The sequence below is a fragment of the Vespula vulgaris genome, chromosome 18 (genome assembly GCF_905475345.1).
Source record: "Vespula vulgaris chromosome 18, iyVesVulg1.1, whole genome shotgun sequence".
NCBI classification, from domain to species: Eukaryota; Metazoa; Arthropoda; class Insecta; order Hymenoptera; family Vespidae; genus Vespula; species Vespula vulgaris.
In genome coordinates this window covers 2,673,961-2,699,000 of record NC_066603.1, presented here as the reverse complement: position 1 = coordinate 2,699,000, position 25,040 = coordinate 2,673,961, and the positions used below count along the sequence as shown (strand labels likewise).

General features: G+C 26.8%; 1 protein-coding gene across 1 annotated transcript in view; it reads right to left on the bottom strand.

The window, feature by feature from the left end:
- Positions 1-24,967, bottom strand: part of LOC127070558 (adenylate cyclase type 2) — a 39,823-nt gene extending 14,856 nt beyond the window's left edge. Inside the window, exons 1-3 of the mRNA XM_051008685.1 lie at positions 24,321-24,967; positions 5,819-5,985; positions 1,444-1,773 (exon numbers count right to left, since the gene is read on the bottom strand). Of these exons, the coding sequence (XP_050864642.1) occupies positions 1,444-1,773; positions 5,819-5,985; positions 24,321-24,333 (510 nt within the window). The 5' untranslated portion in view covers positions 24,334-24,967. The remainder of the gene's footprint in view (positions 1-1,443; positions 1,774-5,818; positions 5,986-24,320) is intronic.
- Positions 24,968-25,040: the final 73 nt, after the last annotated feature.

Genomic DNA, 25,040 nt, shown 5'->3' with positions numbered 1-25,040 from the left:
TTATACAAAATAAGTAATTTAAGTTTCAATTGAAATGATTATAAATATTATAACATTAAAATAAAACAAATCTCTTTGATTTATAATATAATTAAAATTTATATATATATATATAAAAGTTGGAAATGTTAGATGATTGATTAGTTCGTAAGTTGCAAAACTTTAAATCGAAGGTTTCTTTGAGATAAAAGAGCCGTCTTGTATATACGCATATATATACATATATATACATATATATATATATATATATATATATATATATATATATACAAATAGAAACTACTATCTATTTACAATCTTGCTCAATCCAAGTTTGATCTTGAAGGATTTTATTGACACGCCCGAAGGATTTTATTGATCTTTCTTATTCACAAAGAAAAAGTGAGAGAGGCATTGAATGAAAAACTTTTTTCTCTCTCTTTCACCCACCCACCCACACACACACACACATACACACATTTGGTTGAGGAACATACAACGAATATTTTTCATGTCCGATATATATATATATATATATATATATATATATATATATATATATGACAGACAAAATATGAATTTTTTTTATAATTTCTTTTTTATATGTGTATATTTTTTTTATATATGTATATCAAGAAATATATATTATACATTAGATGGGTATGGGAAGAGAAAGAGAAAAAGAGAGAGAGAGAGAGGGCAGAGAGAGAGAGAGAGAGAGAGAGAGAGAGAGAGAGAGAGAAAGAGAAACGTGTCAAATGCAATGAAAGTTGATAGAGAGAGAGGGAAAGAGGAGGGGAGGAGAGAGAGAGAGAGAGAAATAAATTTATTGACTCGATAAAGATTGTGAATGGTGTCAAACGAATTAGTCCAGATTAGAGAGATCTAGGAAAAGTGAAATTAAAAAAAAAAGAAAGTACTAAAAAAATACTAAATCGCGATATTGAGATGCTATATACAATTATTGAAATAATAATAAAAATTAAAAAGTAGGTGAAGAACAAAAAAAAATAATAATTAAAGAGATACTTAAAAAACAAAAAAGTAAAATATTTTCTTTTATTTGCATTTATATATATATATATATATATATATATATATATATATATATATGAAATATATTTAAGTATCATTAGCGTGCAACTTAAAAAGCACATATTCATATATACATAAATTTATATTTATAATATTATAAAGAAATATATGTATATAATAAAAAATATATATTCAAATAAATCATATTTAATTACTATTACATATATTTATTGAAATATGTATTAACTTATTAAAATATCAAGTGTCTTAAGTCAATGATAACCAAGAGAATGATCTTAATCAACATTTCTTTCATTCTATAAAGCTTGTTATTCCTAATAAATAAAAAATACAAAATAAAACAAAAAAAATATATATATATATATATATGAACAAGATATATGAACCATAAATATATAAAAGACTCACTTGACTTATTTTGTTATCGACCAATTCCTTTTCCAAGATAAATCTCTGTCCCACGTGCATGATAGCAAGGATAAAAGGACCGATAGTTGGTCTGAGCCTTTTAATCCTTGGTAAGGCTGCTGTAATCGAAAGGATGCAAGCAAACATTGGAATAGCACCACCAAGTATCAGGATACCAAATCCAAGGATCACAGATGATAGTTGTCCCACGAGGAATCTTGTTCTTGCTGATGTTAACGTAGAAGGTAATTGTGAGACGACCAATAGAGTCAACGATGAAACTAGCATCACTGATAATGTTGATATTGGTAATACAATACGAGAGAAATCCTGAAAATAGAAATATAATATTTAGATAGTTATCTAATATTAGTGATAGTTTATTAATACGAATTAATTATCACGAAAATGAAAAAGATCATATATTTTTATATTCACACGTTTGTTATACTGATATATATATATATATATATATATATATATATATATATGTATGTATGTATTTTTGTATGTATATATGTATATATGTATGTATGTATGTATGTAATTTACTTGATTTATTTTTATAGTAAATTAATAATAATAATAATAATAAAAAACAAATCTTTGTATCTTTCATCATATAATTTTGATTCAATGTTATTATGCTTTCGTTTATGTAAATATATCTAATAATTTCTTTTCGTTTTATTTTTTTACTTTTAATATTTTCCATTGTATACTCTTTTTTCCGTTTTGTTTTAATATACGTAATATTATTATTTTCTTTTTTATTTTCATATTTAAATATTATAAATTTGGAAGGTACTGTTTTTTGTCCACTTGCATCAAAAACATTTTTAATGAAATTTTTCCAATCGGAATGAAAACCAATGTGAAAATAAACTATGAAAAAGAAAATGGTATTAATTTTGATGCAGTTTTTTTCCCTGTAGTTTTTTTTTTACCCTATCATTTCGTATTCAATTTGAAACATATTGTTTCATGGAATAGAAGAATGTACGTCGCGATAAAGCTTTCAAACGTGTCTCTTCTCACATTACATCGAATATTAATAAACGATCCGACATTTTCATCGTTACCACGATCAACTGCAAATCGATTAGTTCGTATTAACATACGGTGTGTGTATATCCCTTTCAAAGGAATATCACTGATACATTTTTTTTTTTTCAAAATCGGCAAATTCTATTAAAGATCTATAATAAAATTTTAATTGAATAAATAATAAAATATGCGTAAACATGAATTGTATTTAATTAGCAAGATATATTAATAAAAATCGTAATTTTTTTCGTTGTTACTTTAAATGGATATAATTATCGAGTCACCCTATATACAATATACGTATACTATGTATGTGTGTATATATATATAGATTAGATAAAAAATTTAATATAAAATTTTAATTACTCAAACAAAAAAATATGTACGTAAAGATTAACTGTGTTTAATTAATAACATAAGTTAATAAAAATCAACATTTTTTAATTTTTTAAACTTCGAACGTTTACAATTATTATATTATAATATACGTATGATATATATACATACACATATATATATAACTCAGAATACATATAATATATATGTACATGTATGTATATATGAAACTGGATTATTACATCGTATCGCAATCAACGACGAAATAATTCATTTTAATATCGGGCGTTAAGTATTGGAATTATACGAATGAATTTATTCTGTTTAAATATTTTGGTGGTTATATATATATATATATATATATATATATATATATATATATATATTGTATATACACACATCCATAAATAATAAAAAAAAAGAAAAGAGGAAACGAACGTGTGAAAGCATTAACGTGCTTGATGAGGAATGATTATGGTTTCTAAAATGAAGTTTGAAAGGATAATAAATCCCGTAGAAACTGACTGATTTCATCCTGATAAGGGATCACAGTGGGTGGAATGGAAACAATAGGGTTGTAAATTTAAATTGCTAATGTTCTGTAACGTGCGTTATATTAACAAAGACCTGAGGAATAATAAAGAATTCCAAAGTACGATGAATAGCTTTTTTTCGTTTCTATCGTGAAAATCATAAAGAGAAAAAAAAAAAAAGAAATAAAAAGAAAAAATAAAAAGAAAATTGATCAGCTTTGTTCAACTGTAATTCATTAATTAAAAATAGAGATTAGTTCAAACTGGACATGTTTATTATTTAACCAAATGATTTCTAATTTATTATTTAAAAAGATATGTTTTAGCTATAGATTAAGCTAGTGATTTATTACTTCAAAATAAAATTAGATTAAAATCATAATTTATCATTTTGGAAGAGACTTTGTTTCGATTCGTAACTTTAAAAAAAAAAAAAAAAGAGAGAGAGAAACTTATTATACGATTTATCAATATTAAATACGTAATACGAATAAATAATTATTATTAATTTAAGATTATAATTAAATTAATAAATTTAATCAAATTATTACTATACCTTACTGAAATATAAAGGTTAAGTTGTATCAGACTTTCAACTTTTCTAACAAAGCTTGATCTAATTTATAAATATTAAAAAAAAGAAAGAAAGAAAAAAAGAGAAAAAAAAACAAAGTCGTATATGGTACGTCTAAATCGATTTTCTTTTTTCTTTTTCTTTTTTATTTCTTTTTTAAGAAACAAAGAATTAAAGAATATAAAAGAGACTACGCATCTCCACTTTTTCTTTTTCTTTTTTTTTTGTTGTTGTTTTTTTTCACAATAAAATATTGTAAGCAGTCCTTTGGCAATGTGTTCCGTTTGAAAACCGTACCGGATAATATAAAAGACAAAACTAGTATTGTTCACTCAGAGAGTCGGCCGCCGCTTTATACATACCTACTGTACATATATATATATACATATATATGTATATATACATGTACCTATAAAGAGTTGCCGATATTAACTTGAAGAGGCTGCAACGTTACGAGTTGAAAGAGCCATTTGCAAACGAAAAAAAAGAGGAAAAAAAATAAAAAAAAAAAGGGATTTTCATAAACGAGAATTAACGTGGCAGCAAGCGTCTTGTTTACTACCGACGCAATGTGGATTGGTCCTTTGGTTAAATGTAATTTTCATATTACGAAAGCTTAAAATTACATATTTATGTTTTCAGAGCTTACTTTCAGTATTATTTTAAATTAAAATAAATACAAATTTTAACTCAAATATACGATAAAGAAGATTATAAAATGTTTTATTGTAACAAAATTTAGAACGTTTTAAACGTTTCATATATACATATATATATATATTTTTTTTAATATACAATTAAACAATAATATAAATACCTGAATATATTAGAAAAGAAAAAGAAAAAGAGAAAAAGAAAAATAATTTGTTATTTCTTCGTACTCTAACTTTTTATTTTCTCTTTGGATTTATGATAAAGATCTTTATTTTCCGTCGATAAAGTCGAGTTTTTTTCCTTCTTTTTGAACGTGTCTACAATCGACGTTCTTATACATTTAAAAAAGAATCGAACACGTATGAATGATAAATATTTAGAAAATACTATTAGAAATTCATTTCACGTATGTTTCGTTGGTTCTATATCGAAACTATGCCATCGATCGTTCATATGGTCCATGTTTGTTATTGCAGAATCGTGAACATGTTAACAGAATTACTATCTTAAATATTCAGTCCCGAGGTCTTCGTTAGTTTCGACAAAGATTAATTATCGATTACGATGAGAGTTGAGTTTAATACCGAGTCGTGAGAAACGCTTAAAAGACACATTTGCGAAAATTGTCGATCGTGAAAAGCATAATATTACCATCCATCATAAGACTTGTTTAAAGATCAATACTTTAAATAGTTTATCACCGACTTATAATAAGTTTTATGTCGATAACATGTGAATTATTATTGCACGTAATTGAAATAAAAAAAATAAAAAGAAATGAGAATAAAAAAGTTTCTTTAATCTTCATTAATTATATATATATATATATATATATATATATATATATATATATAAAATTATTATTCTTAGTAATTAATTATTGATTAATGAAAGATACGCAATATAACTTTTAATAAATAATTTTTCATTATTATTGATAATAATATAAAAAATATATATATAAATATATATTATAGAATAAAAAAAGAATATTTCTAATTTGTCAATTATACAAATAGCAAATTATGATTTTTAATAAATAACTGTTAATAATTCTTTTTAATAATAATAAAAAGAAAATGATGATTATATATATGTGTGTATGTAGTTTTATATATACGTATGTGTATATGTAATTTATAAATATAATTATATAAATATATCTGAATAATTATTTGTTAATAAACTGTAAGTAGTTAGAATAAAATTGAAGAAATTATAAAGGACTTACCTCAGAGCTCGTTAAACAAATGGCACCAAGGGCTAAAATCGAAGCTACCGAGGCAACAAAGAGCGTTCCCGTATAAAGAGAAGTGGTCAACTTTCCTTCGTATTTATCACGAAGTATTTGAAGTTGTTCGACTCCGCTCTCGTCGGTCGTTGTACCAGTGGGATTTTCTGAAAAAAAAGAAGAATAAATTTTATGGATATATTAGTAAAAAGAAAAAAGAAAAAAGTTCGAACGGAACAAAACAGAACAAACCAAAAACGAAATACTTTTCTTTCACATAAAAAAAAAAGAACTATCAATCAATTTTAACAATTCTAATGATCAAAAATATTCTCGTTCAATATTTTCAATATTTTCAAAGGAATTGCAGCATTTCAATTCGGTCCAGATCCGTCATATTAATTATAAATATTAAATCGTAAAATTATAATAAAAAAATGTATACCTAATAACGAGTTCGAAATAAAACATTATAAAAAAATATTTCTTTGTAACTTGGGACTCTCTCTCTCTCTCTCTCTCTCTCTCTCTCTCTCTCTCTCTCTCTCTCTCTCTCTCTCTCTCTCTCTCTCTCTCTCTCTCTCTCTCTCTCTCTTTAATAAAGAGATTATAAATTTTTTATTAAAGAGAGAGAGAGAGAGAGAGAGAGAGAGAGAGAGAGAGAGAGAGAGAGAGAGAGAGAGAGAGAGAAATTTTCCTATTTCCTTTTAATTTCTCATTTTACCTTTTAAACGTTCAGCATCGTACTAAATTCAATTGGGTCCTTTGCACCTTGACTCGATCGTGAACGATATCTAATTAAATATACAGGGTGTTTAAGATAGATTTGATCGACGAGAATATTATTGACATTATCGAGGAAAATAGAGAAAGAGAGAAAACGAAAGAAAACGAGAGAGAGAGAGAGAAAGAGAGAGAGAGAGAAAATACTGAAGAACGTTTACAAATAATTAAGCTAACATGTCTTCGAGCAATTACGTTGATTAATTAAGTTTCAGGATTGACGAAGTTGTTTTGTTTAAAAATAAGTGAGAGTTCCTTTCAAGTGGATCGAAGAGTACTTCTAACGAGTGTTCTAAAAGCACTAATTTAAATCTCACTGTAGAAAAAAATTCTTTCTTTTTTTATTTTTTGTTCTTTTCTTTTATTTTTTATTTATTTATTTTTTTCTCTTTTTTTTTTTTTTTTTTTTTAAAGAAAAGAAAAAAAAAAACGTCTATCACTATGAACCCGATAAATCTTTTAAATAAATCAAAAATCTATTCACCATTTTATTCCATATAGGTTCAATTCAGTTTCGATGTTTTTGACACTTGTGGCTCTAATATTTTTATATTTTTTCATGTTTCGTTTCACTTCTTTTTTATTTTTATTTATTCTCTCTCTCTCTCTCTCTCTCTCTTTTTTTGTTTTTTGCGGAAATAACTCGCGATTGACGTATCTAAACAAAAAATTTCTTCGCCACAGCCAGTTATCTCGAATTTACAACACCTTTCTGTATTTCTTTTACCGTTTGAATTGATCGAATGTTTTTTTGCGTGCTTCTTCAATAAAGAACTGTGCAAACCTAATAGTTCGTAACAGTTAATGTCAGTTCGATTTTAATGCCATTTCTATGCGATTTTTCTCAATAGAAAAAAATACTCATAGACAGACACACATAACAAGGAAAAAATTGAAAGCAATAATATGTAAAAATACGAGTTACTATTTTAACGGGACAATGAGTATTTTTATGAGACATTTTAAAGATCTAAACGATGACGAAAATGATGAGTCATCACAGATGGGACTCCAAAAAATTATCGATGGTTACCACGACCTTGAGAAACTAATGAACGAAGAAATTCATCAGGAACAAGACCTTGAACCAGATATTATATATACACAGAAGGTTTCGATCTCCTCATCCTCTGTGTAAGGATGATCGTACAATATCTTTTGCATATTCGATTTTGATACCATTAACGTACTAATGAATATTCCCATAGTATCGTCTTGACCGTAAAAATCCTATAGATTTTTTTTTCCCTTCTTTTTTTTTCCTAAATTATTTGTTCTTTCGTTTAACAAACGAACTCGTGTCTTACACGAAAAATTTAAGAACTTCATTTGTAAACTCTGCAATTCGATTTTAATATCACGAATACAACCTACTAATGAATAATACCGATTTAGTGACCATAGAAAATTCTATAAATTTATTTGTTCGCTTCAAAAGTTTCCTTTCTATCAAATCTCTTTGTCGAACAAACTAAATTCTAAATCAAACGAAAAATTTGAGAAATCCAAGCAAACTCTTTCCAACCAATCCCGATTCTGATGCCGCAAATATTGAACTGCTAATGAAAAAATTCCACTGTACTGATTTGACCATAGAAAATTTTATAGATTTGATCTCTTTTTTCTTTTTTCTTTTTTTTTTTTACATCCAGAGTTTCTATCAAGTTTCTTTTCATCGGACGAAGTGACTCGTATGCAGCATAAGAAATCAGAAAATCAAATGGATAGATAGATGCTGATAGATAGATTGATAAAATTCTTATTTTTCTCGGTATGCTATTGTTGCAGATGGGCTTCCATTTTTCTTATCATTCCTTGAGCATTCTTGAATTATAAATGTTCTTTATACAATTTTGAAATATTTCGATTTATTTGATGAATATTTTTATCGATATGTAAAAATAATGATATGTATTTTGTACGATAAATGATCATTCTATAAAAATATATTGATTAATATTTATAATGAATATCAGTAGATAATACAAGCGATCAGTATAAACAATATGATAGAGTCTGAATTTATTATACCATAAATATTGATCATCTATTTAAAATTATTATATTTAACAAATACTTTAATCGAAATAGTAATAGTTTCTCGATGTAATAGATAATAATTAATTTAAAATATTGTTTTAAAATCTTTCGAAATATATTGATCAAATAAATAGCAATCATTTTGAAATTGTAATAAGCCGAAATAAACTTATATTGTTCTTCTTTTTTTTTTTGAACATTTCGCAGATAATTCGAAAGAGTTCGATGATGTGTCGTATAAAATAAGATCAGTAGATTTTTTCATTTTCTTCAGTTTCGATTAAAATCGATAGTTAATTTTTAAAAGTAATTTTTTTTATATTTCCTCAAAAAACGTTAATTATATCGAAAAAGAAATTAATTGAAACTCTTTCTCTCTCTCTCTCTCTCGCGCGCGTTTGATTACTCTTTGTTAATAATTGTCTTTCTCATAACGAGAAAAATTGATTTAAATTCTCCTGCAGGTGTATCGACGTTGTTCGTAGATTACGTTCATAGATTATGTCAGCTCCATCATATAGAACCTTCGATCGTATTAATTAGAGTAGAAATTCGATTTTCTGCCTCGTTAATGCAAATTTATTGTTTATCCTCATTGAATTTGCTTATAAATAAATGAATGTAATATTTTTTATAAAATCAAATTTCATTAAATTTCATTAACAATTATATCATCGAATACTTTTTTTTTAGAGAGAGAATTTTATATAAATAATAATAATAATTTTCATGTCTCGTTTTAATTCTTTTTTTTAAGTATTAATTTGTTCGTGAAAAAAAAAAAGAAATAATAATGATAATAATGATAATAATAATAATAATAATTGGAAGATTTTGAAGATATCCTTAATATTCAGGCATTTTTAAGAACGCATTAACGTAATTGTAGCCGAATAAACGAATAAGTCTAATCGGCTAATGAATATTAGTCGTGCCCAGATAACGACAACGAAGACAACAACAACGACGAAGACGACAAAGACGACGATAGTTAATGTTGCTAATTATCCAATGAGCTAAAAGTATGCCTAATTAGTCTAATTATCTTGCGTGCAAGTATCTATTTTTATTCCTTTTATATATTTTTATATATACATATATGTTATCTTTTGTTCATTGATTAAAAATAATATATGACTCTAATTCTTTGTTTTTATTATTTCGTTATAATTTTTTTCTTTATATAAATGTTTCCTTTTAGGTCATCAATGATTCGAATTAATCGGTCAATCGATTAGAAATGAATTCTGATTTTAATTTGGCATTTCTATTATGTTTCTTTTTTTTTTTTCTTTTAACGCGTTATTTTTAGATTATTGATAACCTTTAGAAATTAAGTACGATCTTAATTTATTATTTCCATTGCAATGTTTAAAAGCTGCTATTATATCGATGACCTAATTCAAACAAAAAAAAGAAAAAATACTTCCAAATTTCAGAAATATCAAAAATTTATCCAATTATTATTCTTTACCGACTGTAATAATTTTATATCATATTTTTCTTATCTACGAATTTTCGTTTCAATTGACTTAATTTTTTACTTTACTTTTTTTTTTTTTTTTTTGTTAACAAATAAAGAATGATTTTTTTCCTTGTAAGTTTTGTAACGCTTTCTTTAACGCTTCTTTTTTTCTTTTATAAAAAGATAAAAAGAAAATAAGGGAAAAAAAGTAATGATTAATTAGCGAACGATTAGTTCAACGAAAAAATCGATCGTTAAATTAATAAGACACGTAGGTGGTATTATTATCCGATATACGTTTTTGTAATATAACACGTATAGCAACGACATGTTATATATATCATACTAATACTAAGTCATACATGAAATCGTTAATTAACGAATCGATCGATCGTTTTGATATCATATTATAGAAACTACGTAAGTACTTATGCAGGTACATATGTACGTATTTATTGGTATTATATCTTCAATTCAATAAACTAAATATAACTCTACTGATATTAACTAGACAGATAAATAAGATATATAAGTGTGAAAATATGTCGAGTGATAAAACACAAAAGTTTTTTAGCGATTTTAAAGATTAATTACATTTCTTCGAAACTTTCTCCGTCATCTTTCTTTCTTTTTCTTTCATTTTTAATTTTTTTTTTTTTTTTTTTAATATATTAAAACAGCAAGAAAAAAGAGAACAAGATACCTCGATGATCTTTAAAGTCATTTTTCATAAACTTTTGACCCACCCTATATCTATACTATATCTGACAAAAATTAATTTTTGCAAATTTGAAATAAATTTACATACATTGCCAACATTTATAATAATTTCACTTGAAAATCCTTTTTTTTTTTTTTTTAAATACTTCATTCGTAATACTTTATATAGACCATGATATACAGAGTGGTCCAAAGGTTTCTACACGAACATACACAAATATTATATCTTTTATATATTAAATTCAATGAAATTTATTAAATTTATAATTTCAACTTAATTATTCATTCATATAGAATATATCGTTTTAATGAAATATATTATTATATATTTAATATGTTCTGTAATATTGATATCTATTTTATAATTGTTATATATATATATATATATATATATACATACATATATATATTATATATATCTTTTTTTTATATCTACGATTCGTTGCATTTTTTTATTGATTTCCTTCGAAATATTTTCTCCTATTCATAATATTTTCTACATAAAATTGGACGAATACGATCCTTTTACATGAATGAAATACAATAAAAGGCGATAGCTTTGGAATGTTCATGTTTCGTTGGCAAAGAGAACAATGTTCTCTTCGATAGTAGAAACTTTTCAAATAAAACGTCGAAGTTTAAAAATGAAAAGGAATTCAACAAGCTTGACAAAATTCGATTGTCTCGGACCTGTTGCTCCTTCTATCAAACTCGTAAATTGTTAGAACTTCACGTTCCTTTCTAGTTTCCTTTCTAGTTTCTTTTCTTTTATTTTCTTTTCTCTTTTCTCTTTTTTCCTTATTCGAATTTTTTTTTTTCTTCCTACTTTTCTTTCCTTCTTTCTTTTCCTTCTTCCTATATTTTTTGATAAAAAAAAATTTGTCGTTGAAAATTCGCGAGAAGAATAAAAGTCTGAGTTATATGGAAATGTATGTACTTATGTGTAGTTGCATGGAAAGAAAAGACGCCATTATTTCACGCTATATTTTATGACAAGGAGACAAAAATAAATAAATAGAGAGAGAGAGAGAAAGAGAAAGAAAAGAAATAAGAGAGAAAAGTTCAAGTAAGATTATAAATGAAATTTTATGTTCGAAATTATGATCCTACATAAAAAAAAAAAAAAAAAATTAAACTCGTATTATTTAAAATCTTTGAGAGATTAATGTATTATATTATATACACATTTAGCTAGAAATGTTCGTTTTGTTATCGGTAAAATGTAATAATAATCTTTTTTCCGAATAATGTATTTGTAAAAATCGTAGATATCTAAGATAATTATTTTTGATATCATCTTTCGTATATATTACATTTATAGATATAATATGATATAATAAACATTATATATGTATATTCAATATTACATAATAATATTTAAAAATAATACAATATTGGAAAGAAAATATCTCGTTAATGTTGAGCAAAATAATAAATGAAAGTAATAAGAGATAAAAGATTCGTTGAGAAACTAACGGGGGTTCAATGAAATAATCTTTTTTATTGGGTCAACGTTGTTAACATCCTCTACTTTGATATTTTCCGTCGTTGAGAGTACTAACATTAACCAGGAATTTCCTTTTCTACTTAAATTAATAATACCGTTGCTAACGAGACATTCGCGTTCTGGTAAACGCATTCGATGTGACCGTAAAATTTCATGGCTACAATGCGAATCTCCAAGGGAGTCACGCGTAATGTTCTGCTGAGTTTTACGATGCAGATAATAATAAAAAGGTAAAGAGTGATGGGTATAAAAAGAATAAGTGTAATAATAAGTGTTAATGAAAAAGTTACAGGTATCAGAAAGAAGGAAGACAGTAGCGAATAAAGTAATAATAATGGTAACGATATATTAACAAGATTGTAGTGACGTGTATGAGTAGAATGATTGTAATCAGTATGAACAAGGAAGTGGTAGTGATGGGTACGAACATAATGATAAAAATGAATACGAACAAGTGGTAGTGATGGGTATGAACAAAATGATTGTAATGAGTACGAACAAGTGGTAGTGATGGGTATGAACAAAATGATTGTAATGAGTACGAACAAGAAAGTGGTAGTGATGGGTACGAACAAAATGATTGTAATGAGTACGAATAAGAAAGTGGTAGTGATGGGTACGAACAAACAAATGTCACAAAGAATTCTAACGATTAAGACGATCCAATGAAAGAATTATTTCCGAATTTAATACGACATTGTCCCTATCGTATTGGATAGTTAACGTTCATCGAACATCGTTAATCTGCAAATAAAGACGTCAAAATTTTCACGAACATTACAAGTATTTTCGTCGAAGGAGTTACGTTATCCACGTCACGCGTACATTATTTTTAAAATAGCTCTCGCTCGAGTCCATAAACTCTCCGTTTGCAATAAAGTCGGTCCTCTGTGTCGTGACTCGCGTAAAGGCTATAAATAAAATCAAAAATTAATATGCATTTTTCTTACGGCGTCTATCGACCAATCGTAAAATTTATTGAAATATTTTGGCAACAATTTCTTTCTTCTCCTTCCCCCTTTTTCTTTTTTTATTCTTTCTTTTTTCTTTTTCAGTTTCTCTTTCTCCCCAATCCCGCGACTTCGTGACTTCGTTTTTATTTTTATTTTTCTCTTTTTCTTCTTTCTCTTCTTCAGAACAATACGTTTTTATTTGTTATGAGAAAAGCATAAAAGAGATAAAATCGAAGTAGTTATTGTGAAAAAAAAGGAAAACAAAACAAAAATAAAAAAGAAAGTGGATTAAAAAAAAACAACCTTATTTCGTGACTAATCAAAATTTTGGCTCGTAAACTTACTGACAGCTGACGCACACCTGGACGCATAATTTATCATCGAATTCGACCGTAGAATTAGGTTAAATGTTCGATGTCTCAAAAAAAAAAAAGAAAAATTAAAAGAAAAAAGAGAAAGAAAGAAAAAGAGAGACATTAGAGATATCTAACCTACAAAAAATTCTGTACACTTTCTAATTATTATATATATAAAATAAAAAAATAAAAAATATATTCCTAGATCGTTTTGATCGTAAAATATCGTATCGATATACATAAGAATTAGATTATAAAATTAGATATCTAAACTATAAAAGAATCTTTATAATTCCTAATTGTTCTTTACCAAAAGAATAATAATATTAATAACGATATTAACAATAATAACAATAACAACAAAACTTTAATAAAATTATTTCTAGGCATCTCATTGATCGTAAAATTTTGTTGAAATCCGTTAGAAATATGATAGAAGAAGTAACATTAAACGTCCATCGTAAAATCGTGGAAATGAACAAAACGAGTTTAATGGCTCGTTTAAAACGAAGCACGTTTCAGAAGATATATCACCGAAAAACAAGGGTATAACATTTTCTAACGTAACAAATTCGAACCGAATGATTTTACGATATATATATATATATATATATATATATATATATATATATATATATACACATACACACTATATATATACTCACGTGTATACTTAATAGATTGATTGAAGAGAGAGAGAAGTATACGTTTCGACAGGTGGTTTGCCCCTAATAGCACGTCGAACGAATTTATTATAGTTCGACCGAGTACCCGGAAAACCGTTCTAGCGAAAGCCAATCCGCTCGTTCATTTATTTCGCCTAATCGACCTTGCGACATTAATATTATATATATTTATTAGAACGTTCAAGCTTCTTTATTGTTCGTGTAAATGAATCTATCATATGTTTACGTTATACGCTATTATCGTATATATACATGTTATTATTGTTATAGCAATATTTTTGATTAGAGATTAATAATGAAAAGTTATGATCAGTTTATACGTTTATATATTACTTGTATATAAATTCGTTTATACAGATTGAACGAAAAATCCTTAATGCGGGCCAAAAGTATCTATGTGATTTTTAAAAAATCAATTACTTTTTTTTCTGAGAAGCTAATTTTTTTCCTTTCTTTTTTTTTCCTTTATTCTTTCTCGCAATATGAAAAAAGAAGTAGTTCCACGATTTGAAAAAAAAAAAAAGGAAAATTAGCATAAAATGTCGCAAAAAATTGATTTTTCGAATCATCTAGAAACTTTTGGCTCATCTCAGAAATTTTTTGAAAATCAAAAGAATTTTGAATTGCTCTATATATTTAAAGTGTATAAGTATAATGTTCAAAGTGTGTGAAAAAGTAAAAAATATGAATAATATATAAATTATTAATAATTTAATTATATTAATAATAAATTAATAAGTCACTTTATATTCAGAGAATATTTCAAAGAATTCTTCGTTTAAACAATGTTATCAAATGCCGAGTAAAATGGTAACAATAACAGCATTGTAAAATGGCATATATTTTAATATTTAAAATCTCGCAACGATCTAGAACAATAGATTTTATTTTTGATCTTAAACACTATTAATAAGTAACCGACTTCCTCGTCCCTTTTTGTCTATCTCCTTTCTTTCTCTCTCGCATTGATCTAAACAAAGTTTCCAAATAGCAACTAAAATGGCTACTACTATAAAATAGCGTATACTTTACCGATTCAAACTTTTCAACGATCTAGAACGATTGATTTGATTTTTCATCCTAAACACTATTGATAAATAACCGATTTTTTCATCTCTTTCTTTTTCTCTCTCTTTTACACACGCACAAATGCGTGTAAAATCACTCTTGAATACAACGAAATTCTCTCGTCCATCGATCGACGAATGCGTGCGTCCACGCATTTTAAGCTCCTCGTGAATATGATTATTCGTGACGAGCTTTCGTATCTGACCTCATTCGAAACGTTCGAGACCAAAGGTACTTCAATAAAATCACTGAGATAAACTCTACATTTTCCCGATAATATTCCTGATGAGAGAAAGGAAGAAAGCGAGAAAGCGAGAAAGCGAGAGAGAGCGAGAGAGAGAGAGAGAGAGAGAGAGAGAGAGAGAGAGAGAGAGAGAGAGAGAGAGAGAGAGAGGAATAGAGAAAATTTATAGAATCGTTGACATGATAACACTACGAGCGATATTTGTTTGTTGAAGCTGAAATCTAACGAAAGGATCTCTTGTTTATTTATTTCTCTCTCTCTCTCTCTCTCTCTCTCTCTCTCTCTCTCTCTCTCTCTCTTTTTATTTTTGTTACAGAGAAATAAACAATTACTATGTAAAATATAAACTATATCTATCTATCTATCTGTTTATGTACTATTCAAACTCCTTTATTAAAAAATCTAATTCTTTATTAAAAGATATTTTCATGAAAATTATAACATTTCGGTATCTCGGCCAATCTGGATCATTTTGTCTTTTTCTTTGCTCTTTAAATCATCAATGATCTTCATCATTGTTAATTACAATGTCACGGAAGTATTTGAATAAAAAATTTCTTAAAGATTTGAAGATAATTAGATTGAATTGTGCAGGAACTTTATATATTTACAATGTATATTTACAATGTAATCTAAAGTTGTAAGTTGTATCAAAGAAGAAAAAGAAAAGAAAAGGAAACGAACAAATTTATATATATATATATATATATATATATATATATATATATATATATATATTCATCGAAAATAGAAATTTAAAACATCTGAGAATTGAAACGTAATGTAAAAAGTGAGATGAATATTTTTGTACTATTCAAGTAAAATAACAGAATAATAGAAAATTCAAATGGAAGAATATTGCTAATAAAAGAATAAAAAGGAAAAAGCACGAAAATGATTGTGGTTGCTTTGAGAAAAAAAGAGATGAATATAAAATATGGCAGAAACAAGAGATAAAGTAGGATTCAATTTAATTCGGAATTGTTTTTTGTACTTGTTCGATCAAAACGAAAAAAAAGGAGGAAAAAAAAAGGAAAAAGAAAAAAGGAACTAAACACTCTCTTTAATACCTCTGTACTCGATAAAATCTTTCCACTTATTCCATCAACACTAAATTCAATATTCAATCGATTAAAAGGAGATTAGATTTGTTAATCGAATTGATTAGATTGATTAAGCTACAAAGAAAAAAGAATAATAAAATACTTTCTGTAATTTCTTTGTACTCGATAAAATCTTGTATTTCTTTGTACTCAATATTTGATCGATTAAAAAAAAATTAGATTTGGTAAGCCTAGAAAAAAAAAGGAAAAAAAAAAAAAGACAAATTGAACACTTCCTTTAATTTCTTTTGATTTCTTTTTATTCGATAAAAAGATTCTAGCTTATTACCATTAAATAATTGAACACGCAATATTCAACCGATTAGAGAACAGTAATGACTTAATTTCTTAGATAAATCTCCCCCTTAGAAAAAAGAAGAAAAGAGAAAAAATAATTGGCTTTCGATAAAAATCAGTTTCTTGTCATCGAGAAAAACGACTAACGTAGTAAATAAATGCGATATCACGTGACTATAAGCTAGAGAAAAAGACTAACGAGCACATATCACGTGACATCATGTTAGACATGGAAGAGTGAAAGAACTAGGGACTATACATAAGTTAGAAAGTAAGTATATATATATGTACGTAAGTAAGTAAATTGAAGACATGTAACAGAAACAAATTGCGGTGTACATTGGTTACTGAACTATCGGCTACGAATTATTGAAGAGAATTAGTTCGTTTGCTCGACTGATCGCTAGGATACAGAGTGAGCTACAGGTTCAATTCGAAATTAGGTCAAAAGGGATGAATATCTGTTTTTTATTTACTCACACATATTCATCTATATATTTTCGTATGTGTGTACGTGTACTTTTATGCATAGAAGAGTGATATTATTTTCGAGCACGTTTGTCCTAACTTTTTATATATATATATACACATATTAGTTTTTTTACTATACGGGATGAATAAAAAATTCCTAATTTAAAAAATCTGTTAAGCGTATTCCGAAATATTCTACACTTTTTTTTTTTGTTAAATCTTAATCTGCAAACTTAGAAACTTTTTTTATAATATGAAAAAAAAAAAGAAAAGAAAGAAAAAAATTAGCCCAAGTCTCGAAAAAGATGAATGAATAATATAATTAATATATTTTATTTTATCTTATATCGATCGTTTCTTAAGGAAATCGATCAAAGTATGACGTCCTTAAAAGAAAGAACAAAAATAAATAAAATAAAAGGAAAAATGAAGGAGTGAACTCATTTCTTTTTCTAACATCCTTCAAAACACTGTAAATTTAGGTTTAAGTATGTGTGAATGTGTGTATTTGTGTACGTGTTACGATATTATTTCAGACGTCTTACATACTGCGAGGTTAATTTCTAGAAGGATTTGCAGTTTGCACCTCCCTTAAACCTCTTCTATTTCTTGAATATCCATAAAATGCAGAGGATAATATTTACCATTCCATTTGATGGAAATATGTCGGTGCGTGTACATGTATACATTTATATGAGATATATTATTTTAATGTAATATTTACTAGTTAAATTCTACATAAACAATATTAAAAGAAACAAGAAAAGAAAGAAAATCATTGAATAAATATAAATTTTAAATCTGATATCACTGATTTTATAAATTGTGATCGCTATAAAAATAATAATAATAATAATAATAATAATAATAATATTTCTCTATAATAATTATTAAAACTATTTTCTTGATTTATATTTATAACAATATTATTAAATATTAAATATTTAATATAATATGAATGAAAAATATCTGTAACACGCACATACAAAATTATTTCTTACTATTAATAACTTTCAATAATTTGCATGGTTTAATTAAAATGAAAATATTTCTTGTATATGTCTGTATGTATATATACATATATGTATAAGTACATATATTATACATAGTGAGTAAAACGGTAAAGAGAAAACATTTATCGGAAACGAAGAGGATGATACGCAGGAAGAGATCAGTAGAGTTTGGCTGATGGCCAGCAAAAACTATTTTCAAACTGGCCGGAAGGGACTATCCGATCTTTCTCTTTCTATCTCCGTCTTTCTCTCTCTCTCTCTCTCTCTTAGTTTTGTGAATGAACTATTTAAAAAAAAAAGGAAAAAAAATTGTCTTTTTAATTGACAATTTAACCTGTATAATAATAAAATATGTTGTCTTTTTAATTTTTGTTTCTTTTTTCTTTCTACGTTTTCTAAATTATTACTTACTATTACTTATTATTATAATAATTTTTCTTCGTAATTATATAATTATTTGTTCAGTCCTATTTATCAATTAACTCTGACCATATTTGCTTTTCTTTTTTATAAGTAATAAATCCCCTTATAAAATGTCTCGCTAATAAAAATAGAAAAAGAAAAAGAAAAAAGAAAAAAAAAATCGCAAGTATATTGTTAATTGTTATCGTGTCAATTGATCGGAGAATACAAAGAATTGATTTTGAATAATTTAAGGGAAAAAAAGAAATATCGAAAGAAAAAAAGTATGAGAAGAAAAGAAGAAAGAAAACCTTCCAGATAGATCTCCAAGTAGTTAGCAGCGATTAGAGCACCGATCGTAATTCATAGGAAATAACTTCTCTGGCATCATGAAAGACAGATAGATAGATAGACAGAGAGAGAAAGAAAGAGAGAGACAAAGAGAGAGAGAGAGGTCAGCTATCTCAATTGTCCTTAACTGTGGTTCAAGTTCACTAATTACAAAGTATCGTATTCTTGATGCAGAGCTTGCCAGAATGAATAGATAGATGGATCGTTCTTTCATATGTTTCCTTTTATTTCTCTGTCTTTTTTTCTTAATCTTTTCTCACGATAAAAAATGATTTATAATATTCCATTAAATTAATATATAAATTCAATTAATATAGCATGAAGTATAAAGAAGAAGAAGAAGAAAAAAAAAAGCAACGTGGAAGATATTTTTTCTTCTCTTGTCCTTTTTTTTTTCTTTTTTTAAGATCAACTCGGAAACACATACATACGTAAACATTTATCTTATTCTGCATATTGAAAAATAACTATCTTATTTCGTTAATTATCTTATCATTCATACAATTTCTCAGTTCCTTTCTAAATAAACGTATAATCGTATTCATCGATTGTCTATTAGATTTTAATCCTGACAAAATCCTTTTATCAACATTCTCACTTCCATTCGTTCCTAACCTTAAGAAATGTGTATAAAAAAAAAAAAAAAGAAAAGAAAAGAAAAGGAACAAAGATAAAACGAAATAAAAAGACATTGCTTTCTCGTAAATTAAAGCGAACACAATTCTCGAAGCGAATAAGTAAGGAAGTTAAGAGAGAAAAAAAAGAAAAAAGAAAAAGGAAAAAAAAGAAGAAACCGTTTCATGTTTTTTGTCCTCTTCTAAACCGACATTTTTATCTCTTTCTCTTTCTGATTTTACCTTTGTCTTTCCCTACGTAGCTCTCTCCCTCTCTCACACACAGATTCTATCTATCTCTTTCTGAAAAGTTCAGAAACAAATCTCGAGTGGCAAAACTCGATCTCCTTTGTATATTTGTATGTGTGTGTATGTTTCTGTCTGTCTCTTTCTCTCCATCTCTCTCTTTCTCGCTCTGTTAGGTGACACGGGTAAGAGGCTCCGATTGACAGGAGATGTCGACGAGAGTTTGTTATCGACAGGCAATCGGCCATTGTGTCGTGCCGTTCGTCATGACATTCTCCTTCGTCCGTTACTAGATGCGCAGGTAACTACGTCACAGAAACGACCGTTACTTTGACTTTTTTCTTTCGTTTCTTTCTTTTTCTTTCTTTCTTTCTTTCTTTCTTTCTTTCTTTCCTTCCTTCTTTTCTTCCTTCTCTTTCCTTCTCTTTCCTTCTCTCTCTCTCTCTCTCTCTCTCTCTCTCTCTCTCTCTCTCTCTCTCTCTCTCTCTTACAAAAAAAAATAAGAAAAAAGAAAAGAAAGTATAGATCTTTTTACTTATCACGATAAAGATTCTCGTTCTAATTTTCTTTATCTCTTGAAACTTATTGTAATTGTTCATTCGATCATTATATTATATATAGTCTTTTTTATTTAGATAGACGATTTATAGGTTTATTCTCTTTTTCTTTTCTTCCTTCTTTTTATTTGTAAACCTTATGGTTTAATTTATAGGTTATATTTAAGTATTAGTTAACGTTCGATAAGTATAAATTATATCTAATAATGATACTCATATTAAATATAATATAAAGTTCTAATCATTAATATCGATATTATTGAGATAACATAATTTTTTCACCCTGTATAATTCTTTCTCAGAGATATATATATATATATATATATATATATAATTTTCGTTTCCCTATAAAAGAACAACAAATGGGATTACGGAAGTATAGGTTAAATTTGATTAAATATACCTAATAAATAATATCGATTAAAACCTAAACATGTTTAAGATTGTTTTAGATAAATAAAATTCGATTGTAATTATTAAGTATTAAGTATTGAATTAATCAACTGACTTTAAACGTTGGACACTTTTAAGCTTTGAAAGCTTTGAAATGCTTTCGGCAAGACGTAATAGCCTTTGAGAGAGTTCGCTTAATTGTTTGTACGTACGTATATACCTATGTATATATTTACTAACGTTTCGATTGTTATACCTCTTGGATTTAAACCATTAGGTTTTCGGGAAACGATTTGCTCTCGAGAAAGCAATGCTAGTGAACTAAATACAATTAACAAACAACTGGTTACCTTCAAATACTACGAAGTATTTATCTTTGTGGAATTTGTAGTAAAGTAATTTGAAGAGTCATAACTGTTATGGTATCTAACCTTTTGTTCGTCCTACGATAACATCTATATTATAGATTAACCTTTAAATTTTATATAGAACGTAATAAATTTGTATTAATTAGATATTCGAGAAACGAAAAACTAACCAACATTTTATGTATACTCACACACACGTATAGATAAGTTTGATTAATATTACTATTAATTTAATATTATAAATTTCGTGATTTTTAATAAAAAGATTAAATTTGCAACGATTACGATAATCTACGATGTTTCGTAGATATTTTTTTTTAAATAAGAATATGCGTTGATCTAAACGAAAATGTTCGATAAAAGAAACGAAAAAAAGACGTTTAATACTCGGAATTATTAATATTATTGTTAATTTCCTACGATTGAGAAGATCGAATTTTTAATAACTTTTTAATTTACTTTTTGTTTTTCTTTCCTTTCTTCGTTTTAATAAGAAGAAAATGTCGAAGAAACGTAACGTTTGGAAAAGATAGAAAGGATTAGAAAATCGTTCTCCTGGTGAATTTGTCTTCATTTCAAATGACACTTCGAATCTCGTCGAGAAAACCTGATAGAAAAGAAAAAAAGAAGAAAAAAGAGAGAAAGAAAAGAAAGTGAGAGAGAAAGAGAAAGAAACTCGATAGTTTAAATGCGTATTTCTTCGTGTAATTTTTTTATATCACATTTTAAATACGAAGAGTAAATAATTACCGGTATTAATAAAAGAAATAGTAGAAAATAATAAGAATCATCAAATTTCGCGTACATGTGAATATACGTCATCCTATTACGCATAAATATCTATATATGTGATATATATGTATACGCACATGCATATATATCTCATACGAATAAAAATAAAATTACAATTAACCTTAAATTGTCTCGGAAAAAAAAGAAAGAAAGAAAAGAAAATTATTTACAAAATAAATCTTATTTTTAACAAATCACTCGCGCAATTAAACTTCTTTTTCGTAACACTTTTGATAATACGAAAACGTTTGATTTTTATGATATGAAAAAATTATTTTATGCAATACAAACATTGTTAAGCAAACCTGATTAAGTTAATCAATGAGTGCCAAGCGAATCATTAAAGTCAATCATCAACGTTTATATGAATTGTACATCGTTCGTTACGTATTCGACTTTGGTTCTGCAGAAAAAAAAAAAAAAGAAAAGAAAATAGAAAAAAGAGAGGAACATTTTCAGTTTTCATTAAAGTAAGAAATTTCATTTGAAAGCCATGAAAAAGTCGATTCGTTCGTTCGCTGTTAATTTAATCGTAGAACAAGTCACGTACGATACAAGTACTTCTTATCCGTATTGCGTTTTCTTTGTATGTGTATATGGTTCCAGTCAATATATATGTATACGTATGTAGACGTATGTGTGTAATAATGACTAAACCGCATTAAACTCTAGTCTATACGTTTTAATTTGAATGGGTGTGTAAAACAGAATGAGTGCTCTTGCTCACGCTTCTTCGTGTCATTTTTATTATTATTATTATTATTATTATTACTATTATTATTATCGTTGCTTTATTTTTTTTCTTATCGTTAATATCATCATCATCGATATGTGCGATTGTTTAGTCTTAAGAAACATGAAAAAAATTGTTTATTTTGTTCTCTAATTTAAATTATTTATTTATTTTAATTCTATATATTATTTAATTATTAAACGAGAAAATGTATTTCTTTTTGTTAATATTCAAATGAACATTCAACAAGAAGTGTCCTTCTTGAAAAATGATCGAAAATTGTTTTATCAATTTTAAGGTTAAAATATTGACGAAAAACTAACACTTCAACGACAAATCTTTTATTAAAAAAAGAAAAAAAAATAGTTTATAAACAATTTCCTAATTATTTCTTCATTAATGATCGAACAATAGAATTACGTTCTAAGATTCTCGTGAAAAGCAAACAAAAACAGAGAAAGAAAGAAAGAAAGAGAGAAGGAGAGAGAAAAAAACGCACAAGTAATCGAGAAACATTTCCAACAAGAAATTCTCATAAAAAAGAATATGTTAAATGTAATAAACATTATAAAAAAAAATTTACTAATGTCATCATTTCTTAATCAAAACCGATCGAAAATGATTAATATCATTTTAATCGAACGATCGACTGATCCGTTTATACGTATGATTCATTCTGTATATTTACATTCGCTGCTCGAGGAGATGAAGACATTGGTTAGAATCACAAAACGTCTCTGACGACTCAAAGAAAGAAAGAGAGAGAGAGTAAGAGAGAGAGAGAGAGAGAGAGAGAGAGAGAGAGAGGTGTTTATTTCTATAATAATACATCTGCATTGAAAGTGATTATAACGGCCATTATTCCCGCTCAAATCTTTCCATCATGGCGAATCGGACACTTATTTCATTCCCTCCCTTTTCTTTCTATTTTTTTTTTTTTCAATTCAACTCTCTATTTCCATCCTTATTTCGAAATCCTATTTCTTTTACTTTTATTTTATCTCTAAACCGATATTTTCATCCTGTTTGGAAACAAGCAGGAAATATTTCCTTCGAATTTATTGGTCGCATAGTAATCATGGCGGATATTATTTATTACGAAACAGATAAGAACAAAATGGACGAAAACAAAAAATAAGAAGAAAAGAAAAGGAAAGACGATACTCGTCGTCGACCGTCTTTTATTTCGAACGTTTTGTTTTATCGATCGATTCGAATGTTTCTTTAAAAAATAAAAAAAATAAAAAAAAAAAGACAGTAAAAAAATTCGTACTGTAACAAAAGCTTTGTTTTCGAATCAAATATATATATATATATATATATTATACATGTATAATTACCTTCTTCCTCCATGTCGTCTGAACGAAGTGTCTTTCTTCCGAAAAAAATCTGGCTTCAATCCAAATAACCTTATTTTCTAAGAGATTCCGATGACGATCTTCGAGACGTCTTTTCAAATTCTATTGCTGCTTCTTATTCGTAACATGATCGTTGGATTCAATTCCGAATAATCGACGATAAAGATGTTGTCGTTTATTAATTTATTGTTGTTTTAATTACTTACGAAACTATCGAACTTTACCGATCAAGATCTTGTAAAAACGAACAAAAAGGCCGAATTCTCGCGAATAAACACGAACGTTTAATCGGATCCTTCGACAAATTTCTTCTATTATTTATCCTCATAACGATCGAAAACTTTTCTTCACTTTTCTTCTTTTATTATTTATATTTTATTATTATTATTTTTTTTATATCATTTAAAACGTGATTTTTCTTTATTCTTTCTTTAAAACTGGATTTTTGCAATCTAAAAATCCACCGATCCGTTTTCGCGGCCGCGAAGTCCGCAACTGGTGGCTGAATTGCTCCGCGGTCCGTTGGAAGCTCTCTTCTAGAATCCCTTCGAACTAACTCTGACGTTTGAAAGTTGCGCGCGAATTTCTCGCATTTGAATTCAACCCTTGAAAACAGTTTAACAATTAAATACAAACAAAAATTAATATATCGCGTCAATGTTTGATTATATCTGAGACTTTATCAAAAAGTAGATATTTTTT